Source organism: Poecilia reticulata, chromosome 10 (genome assembly GCF_904066995.2).
Source record: "Poecilia reticulata chromosome 10, P_reticulata-male-v2, whole genome shotgun sequence".
Lineage (NCBI taxonomy): Eukaryota > Metazoa > Chordata > Actinopteri > Cyprinodontiformes > Poeciliidae > Poecilia > Poecilia reticulata.
Window position 1 is genome coordinate 6,659,204 of NC_088839.1, and position 7,948 is coordinate 6,667,151.

At 40.9% G+C, this 7,948-nt stretch overlaps 1 protein-coding gene across 3 annotated transcripts in view; it reads left to right on the plus strand.

The window, feature by feature from the left end:
- il1rapl2 (interleukin 1 receptor accessory protein-like 2) overlaps window positions 1-5,266 on the plus strand; it is a 397,523-nt gene extending 392,257 nt beyond the window's left edge. For 2 of the 3 annotated variants that reach the window (XM_081611918.1, XM_081611917.1), the window contains 4 exons: window positions 431-553; window positions 1,393-1,632; window positions 1,780-1,810; window positions 3,207-5,266. In XM_081611918.1, coding sequence (XP_081468044.1) covers window positions 431-553; window positions 1,393-1,632; window positions 1,780-1,810; window positions 3,207-3,295 — 483 coding nt within the window. In that variant the 3' untranslated portion in view covers window positions 3,296-5,266. The remainder of the gene's footprint in view (window positions 1-430; window positions 554-1,392; window positions 1,633-1,779; window positions 1,811-3,206) is intronic. The other variant, XM_081611919.1, reaches the window with a different exon arrangement.
- Window positions 5,267-7,948: the final 2,682 nt, after the last annotated feature.

Here is a 7,948-nt window from a genome sequence, read left to right on the forward strand (position 1 = left end):
TACATGCCTGGTGTCCTAAGATATTTCACTAACGATTGGAATGTTATTCATGAGCATTATTTGTATTTGTGAGACTATAATTGATGTGAGACACAGTCACAGCAAAACACCTAAAAAGATGGAATAAATAGTTCTTATTGTCACTTATCATGATCACAATGGCATCACAAAATATCATGATGAAACTTAAAGTCCATATCGCCCACCTCTAATTCATACCTCAAACCAAGACACTTTGCTTGGATTCATGAGCAACAGAGAACACACTCTGAGGCATTTGGAAGAATTGGAGAAGCATATTGAACCCATGATGCTAGCCATCTATCCTACTCACTAATAACCAACAGTTAGGTTTGCTATTCACTGACCTTACTTCACAGCTTCTCTACGATTAAGATCAAGAAAAAAGAAAACTCTTTCATGTTTACAGGTAATGGACTCAGGTGAACAGGGCCTCTTTGGTGACCTACAGACCACTGTCTCAACCATCGCCATGACGACCACCTCTGCCTCCCTAGCGCCCCCTAATGAGAATCGCCATGGCCACCATCAGGTCAGTAAATACCAACGCCAATTCGAACTGTTGGCACACATTTAACGTTCTGACTCAAGCAACACTTGAGTCAGAACTCAAGTCAGAACTCAACACTTGAGTCAGAACTCAAGTGTTGCTAGTAAAGGGATGTATCCATCCCCTTACTAGAAGTCAGGGGATGGATACAAAAAAAATCTCTAAGGTGCTGTGTATTTTAATTTATCTATCACTATTATTTTGTAGAAATCAGTTTTTACTCAAATTATTTATTTTTTGTCAAAAGTTCACATTTTGTTCATCATGATTGATTTGTAAGCGGGATAAAAAGGTCAAACATCCAGGGGAGTGAATACTTTTTATAGGCACGCTATGTCAAAATATGATAAACTTATCTTTAATGATTAGTCAAACACATTCTGCAGAAGTGGCAACGCAGAAAAAATGACTAATCCAAGCCAAAAATAACACAGCAGCAGCAACAGGATGCAATGAGCTGATGACAAAGATAGCAAAGGTAACAATACAACATATAGTTGACACTTTTATGTTGAATGATTTTAGTCACATTTTTTCCTATTCACATCAGACACATACACATCAGACGAGCTGTGTGGTACAGAATTGCACCACACAGCTCGTCTGATGTATCCTTCCTCTTCTTTGTTTTTAAATGTTTAAGATAATAAAGGATCATTTTTCCCCATTGTAATTCCAAATGTTCCTTATTTGGTTCTCTATTTTCCAAATTGCTTGTTTTCATAACTCGTCCCGAGAGGAAGTGTGAAAATCTAAGCATTATGACAACCTTCTGAAAAATCCCCAGCTACATTTCTTTTTCCTTCTGTTTTAACTCACAGGTTGCCTTGGCAACGGAGATCCCTGACTACAACCAGATGACCTTGCCACTGGGAGGGGGTCACACTGCTACAGCGGCCCAAATGCGGCACTTCTGCCGCAGCTACGAGTTCCAGCTTCCCCCGCAGCCTTCTTCCATGTCGCCTCCGCTCCCTCCTCCCTCCACGGTGCAGTTCTCCACCCTGGGCCCCGGGGGGCGCCATGTCTACTGCAACATCCCCATGACACTGCTGAATGGACAGGTGGGGGAACCTGTGTCTTCTGGTTTTTCTCGTTCCTAGACCCACCATCTGCACAGAGTATCCTTTTGTAATGATCCATACTGTTATGTGTTTGCGTGTGCTCGGAGTTGAGAGCAAATAAAAATAAAAGCCCTCTTTTCTCCCCAGGGGTTCAGAGCAGTTCACTGGGGAACAAGAGGTCTGTTTGGATAAAAGAGAAGATAAAAGAAACATTGTTTCGTTTGGTGTAATGCTAGAATATGTGTTTATTCTAAAGGTAGAAATTGGGACAGGATGATGATAAACAATAGGCTTGGACTAGTATTCATACCCCTCAAACTTTTCCACATTTTGTCACGTTACTACCCCAAACTTTAATGTACAGTAACTTAAAGGTGATTAAACTTAATATGGTGAACCAAACCAGTGCATAATTGTGAATCGTATATGTTTTTTCAATTTTCTTTACATTTAAGATTCTGAAAAGTCTGACACAAGTTTTAACCCTAAATAAAGCCAGCGCAAACAAACTGCCTTCAAAAGTCATATTATTATTATAAATCCTTTATTCTTACAGGAAAATGTCTTGAGACTCAAACCAAATACTTTTAAAAACCTGTTTCCCCACCTTTACCTGTGGCGGCGCTGCATTAAGAACCACTGAATAAAACAATACCAGAACCTCAGAAGAAGACATGACCACAACTTCTTTCTTCACAAAATGTAAACAAAAATGGCCTCAGATTTTAGCCGTCGTAGGATTTCTCTCTTGTCTTACCAAGAGCCATTTCTCCCATAAGCACTAGACTAGTGTGTTTATATTTGGTTGTATTTACCCAGAATGCCCTGAACAATAGACTCCTTCCTGCTTTTGGAGCAGTCTCCGGTCCACTTGGCATTCATATTTGCATTTGAACCAGACCAGAGTTCACTTCACCAAACAGAGACCTAGGCTTGTAGATGGACCAGAGTTCAGTTTGTTGGTCCGAATCAGAGTTTGATTATTCATACCTCCCCAAACAAACTGGTCTTTCTAGACAAACAAACTGGAGTTGGATTAAAGTGGACTGGATTAAATTTTGGTGAGAATTTTTGGTAACAATATGTTCTGAAATGCCCAACATCCAATCTGAGTGAGTCTAAGCTCTATTGCAAAGACAAATTGTCAAAAATCTCATTGTTGGAGATGTACAAATCTGGTAGAGACGTAAAGGTTTGCAGCTGTAATTAAAACCAAACGTAGTTCTTTGACGTTATTAACTCGGGTAAGGATTCATGCATACCTCACTTTTCAGGTTTCTATTTGTAAAAGATTTTAAATCTTGGATCCTTCTGCTTGCCAATCACAAATATGCAGTACTTTGTGTTGGTCTACCATATAAAGTCCCAAGAAAATATGTTGAAGTTTGCTGAAGTACTGTGACAAAATGTGAAAAGGTTTAAGAAGTATAAATACTTTTGTGAGACTGTCTGTAGATAAGGCATTAAACATTTAGCATGCAGTAGTAATGATTCTCGTAGAGTTATGCTGTAGGTTTTTGTTCGGACATAATGTTCGAGTGGATTGTTGACACCTGTGGCTCTGTGTTTGCCAGGTGTCTCAGAGCAGTACGCTTGGGAAGAAGCCAGACCTCCACCTGAACAGCACCTTCGTACCGCTCACCAGCAGAGAACTAAGCTCTGATATCTGGTAGACTGACGGCTCAGTCGGTACCCGTTTACGGACCGCTGGGCAGACGCCTTCTGGTGGATTGCTTGTACAACTGGACTTTGTTTGGGGGGGTTTGACTTTGTACAGACTTGAGAGTTAGATGGCTCCTCGAAGACTGCCTGAGAACTGCTACTGGGTCACTTCATACCACGTCATGAACAAAGATGGTGGATGAGGCATGTCTTGAATCTTAAGTGTACTGGACAAAGACAAATTCTAAGAGCAATTGCTCTCCGTGATGAGGGGAGTGAACTGGCTGCAGATTGACACCAGCTTGGATTGCAAAAAGTCAACCATTGCAAAGGGAGTGCTGCTGCTGACTGACCAACAATATGGCCCACTGGGCAGAGAAAAATAAAATTTTTAGACAGATGCATGGATAAAAGTACTGGAAAAGACTAACCAGGGTCGAGGAACCCTAAATGATTACTATGTGCAGACTCTAGGGACTCTGTTTGTCCAGGCAGTTGCCAAGTTGCATCTTAGAGCACAAAAAGGTTTCTCGATCGCAGATTGTTCTCACACCAGCTGCTATGGAAACCGGTTGACTTGGAGGCCACTCGGGCCACAGAAGGGTCAGTCGGCTGAATTCTGTCATTCTTTTCCTGAATGTAGGTCAGTCCTTGGGAAATCAGCCTACCTGTTGACTACTGTAGGTGTTTTGGAAAAATACTCCACCTTAAAACAAGTCAACCTCTTGAAGCACTATAACTAGCTAGCTGGTTTGTCTCATAGAAACCGAGCTGGTTGACTTTGAAATGTTTTTTTATACAATGTAAACCATTAACTAAAACAGCAGAGATTTTTCTAGGAAACATTCAAATGAAATGGCTATCAGCTAACTGATAGCCACCAGTTAGCTCATAGCTAACTGATGGCTATCAGCTAGCCATCAGTGACTGAAAGCTACCTAACTGAACCTAGCTAACTGAAAACTAGCCTTCAGTTAGCTAACAGCTTTCAGTTGGTGGTAGATGGTGACCGTCTACCATAACCTCCAAATGTAGTCGACTATGGGAAGCAAACGTAACCGAAGATTATCCATTACCACCGAACTAAATCGTATTACGGACTTGGCTTCTTTTCTATTTGCATGACCCACCCATTTAGATACCAAAAGAGGATTCAATAAACATAGGTAAAAGAGAAAAATGGCACAATCATTTGTTGCAGCCTTTTTTTTTTATAACGATCCTGTTGTGTTGATGCAGTATGTCTTGTTTTCTGTCTGGCCATGGCGTGATGGTTAAAAACTGACAAAAAGGGAAAAATGGAGGCTTCCCTTCAATAAAAAATGTAATATTCATTTAATCATGTTTAATTTAAGAGTTAAATCCTTAGACTGTTTTTTTTTCCACAAAGATTTGTTTTTACTGCCTGTTTGTTACAAGAATCTCTGTACAGCTTTCCATTACTTCTGTATAGATCCCAACATGACAGTGATTTGTTCTCTAGGTTTTCCACTAGCGTCCACGTGCTCCAGAGGCGTTTCGTTTTTGTTCTTTTCCTCGTTTTAACGGACAGGTCGATGGATCGCCCCTACCGACGGACTGATGTTTTAAACTTTAGCGCCCCCTGTCAGCCGAAGGGGGGTAGGGCATCCCACCGCTGAAGCCGCTCTAAAACTCCAAGCTGAATCAAACATTCTTCTTTTTGAGCTTTAAAGGAAATAGTTTAGACCGCAATATTTAAGCAATGTGGATAATGTTTTGAATTCACACAAAGGTACTGTCATTGTCCTATTAGAACCAATGAAATTCTGGACATTTTGAGGTTGTTTGATACAATAATTACTTATGAGTTGTTATATTCGATGGCAATATACAGTATAATAGTTGTTTTGTTTTGTTTCCTTTTCTGCTCATTTCTTGGACTATTCTTTGAATATATTTGTTGACATTATTTAACTGAGAGCAAATAAAAATGCATTAGTTGTTTCATTAATTTTTGATGTCTGTCACTTGTTTCTCTTTCTCCTATCTCTCATATCTTTACATCTGCTTCAAACCCAACTCCTTTACTTTAAGATCCTCTTCTCTGCCCTTTCACTTCCTCTACAGCAACTGCTCATATTTCTCAATATTTCTGAATCATGCGGTACCACTGATCTGTAGATTGTGTTTCGTTTGGTGGCATAAGACCCATGTTTCACACTGTTTATCTTATCTCACCTCTGAATAACTGTGTGAAGTGTTTCTGCAACAGCCAACAAAAAAAAGGTATGATGAAATTAAACCACACAAGTATGACAAACTGTCAGTTTATAGAGAAAATACCCTTGTAAAGGGATTAAAACAGCAAAATATAATGAACTTTTTAGAACAGAAACTCAGTACTTTCGTACATACATCCCTTTTCTGTGCCGCTTTTCAGGCATGAATTTACATAAAAGAAACAACTTGACTGCTGAAGTTCAAAATACTTCTCGTCACATATGAAAAGCAGAAGTAGACAAGACATCAGTAGGTAACGCCATTACATGTATTTTTAAGAAGTCACAAAGCTCTTGCATCTGGCTTCAGTATTGTTGAAGTAGTGAGGGTTTTGGTGTGAAAAGCTTAAGGCTGTTTCCCAGGGCAGCATTAGAAAAGGGGGCGGGGGATTGCCTTGGCGCCCATTTGTGCACCGCCCACAGACTGTTCTGACAGCAGAGCTTGACGTGAAGGCTTGTTAGCATGGACACCGATTAAACGGTTTTCCTGTACAGTAAGTTGTTTCTGTCATTAACACATTTAGCAGCACATTCACAAGGTTGATTGACAGCAATGAGACCCCCCTCCTGGCTCTGACTGGTTGTTTTTGATCGGGAGCGATGCGTCTCTGAAGAGTGGCTCAGTGTGGAGGTGAAAGATATCAATCTTTTCAGATTATTTGTCTGATATTATGCTGTCATAACATGGTGACAGTGTTAAACTAAACGGTTACATACTGCAGCTTTAAGGCTTGAACTCCTCCTTGACTTGTTTTTGTTCATATTTGCATGCATGCAAACATTAATCCCAACTTCCTTGCATTGTCAAAAGTCCTTAAGCAAAAGCTCCTCATAAATGTCAAAGTGAACTCGAAGCATTTTCTCCAAAGCGGTTCAGTTTTTCTACACTCTGAAACATTCCTCTTAGACAGTGTTTGTCAACCCTGGTCCTCACCACCCTGCTGTCCTGCATGTTTTAGGTATTTCCCTTCTGCCACACACCTTGTATCTCTGGATGATTAACAGGCTTCTGCAGTACTTGATGGTCATGCAATCATTTGAATCAGCTGTTCTATAGAGGCACATCTAAAACATGCAGAGCAGGGGGGCGCTGAGGACCGGAGTTGAGAAACACTGATCTAAGAGGACTTTGTTCTTTCTTTGGAAGTGCTTTGTTTTCTTTTTTATTTTATTTTATTTTATTCTTGAAACTTATTTTACAGTCAACATATGAGTCAAAAATAAAAGGCATACATTTCAAATTGTTTAACAGTTTTCTCATACAAACATTTTCTACTACACCATCATAAGAAGTAAAATCTTTATTTCAAACATGTCAAATGTATATAACTGGCATCACACATGATGTCTTCTCCGTTTATGTTCATGGCATTCTCCCTGTGGCATTCTCCTAGATTTTGTCATATCTACTCTATTTCAGTCAGGTATTCCATGTACCGTATTTTCCGCACTATAAGGTGCACCTAAAAACCTTCAATTTCCTCAAAAGCCGACAGTGCGCCTTATAATCCGGTGCGCCTTATATATGGACCAATATTGAGCCACAACAGGTCTAGCAACTACGGAAAGCAGCCGCCAACTTCATTTTCGCCCGTAGAAGCAGCGCGCGGTGCATGCTGGGATAGTTGTCAGAACGCTGGTTTGTTAATGAAGTTTGACTGACCTATCTACCTACTGACTGTCTAGAACAGTGATTCTTAACCAGGGGTTCGGTGAGTCTGTCTGAGGGGTTCAGCGGAGCCTCTGCCGCGGAGGTAAAGACACACTTGTGTAAAGTCGTGATGACGCGCCACTTTGCCATCACTTGCTGCAGAGGATCACGTTACATTGCTTATCTAATCAGTGCTGCGGAGGAGCCCTGATTGAAGGAGTTCTACTCTCAGCGTGGATTTGAACTTGTGTCTCAAGCTCACAGTTTTTACCAAATTCTATAGACTAAATCTGCTCCTTAGTCGCATCTTTTCAGGGTTGTACTGCCTCTAGTGGTGTGGGGGTGGTTACACAGCTAATATAATTGCATTACTAAATCAGAATACCACAAAGTATTTTGTGAGTCGGGGTTGGAATAAGAAGGGTTCGGTGAATGCGCATATGCAACTTGGGGGTTCGGTACCTCAAAAAAGGTTAAGAACCATTGGTCTAGAATCAGGTCGTCTGCAGGTCATTTAGCACCACGTTCTCCATCAACATGCTGTGCGCAAACGGAGAAGGGTCACCAAGGGACCAGCCCCTATACATTTAAAGCCGGGGGAAGGGAGACAGAGGCTGCGGCGGCAGCGTGTCGGTTGGTCTGTGTTACCCAGAAACACAGACCTTGAATGGAAAAATGTTATTTGCATCACAGGAGTCACATGATCAACCGTCGCATGTTACTACTGGTGAAAACAACAAAGAAGATGACAGGAAGTGGTAGG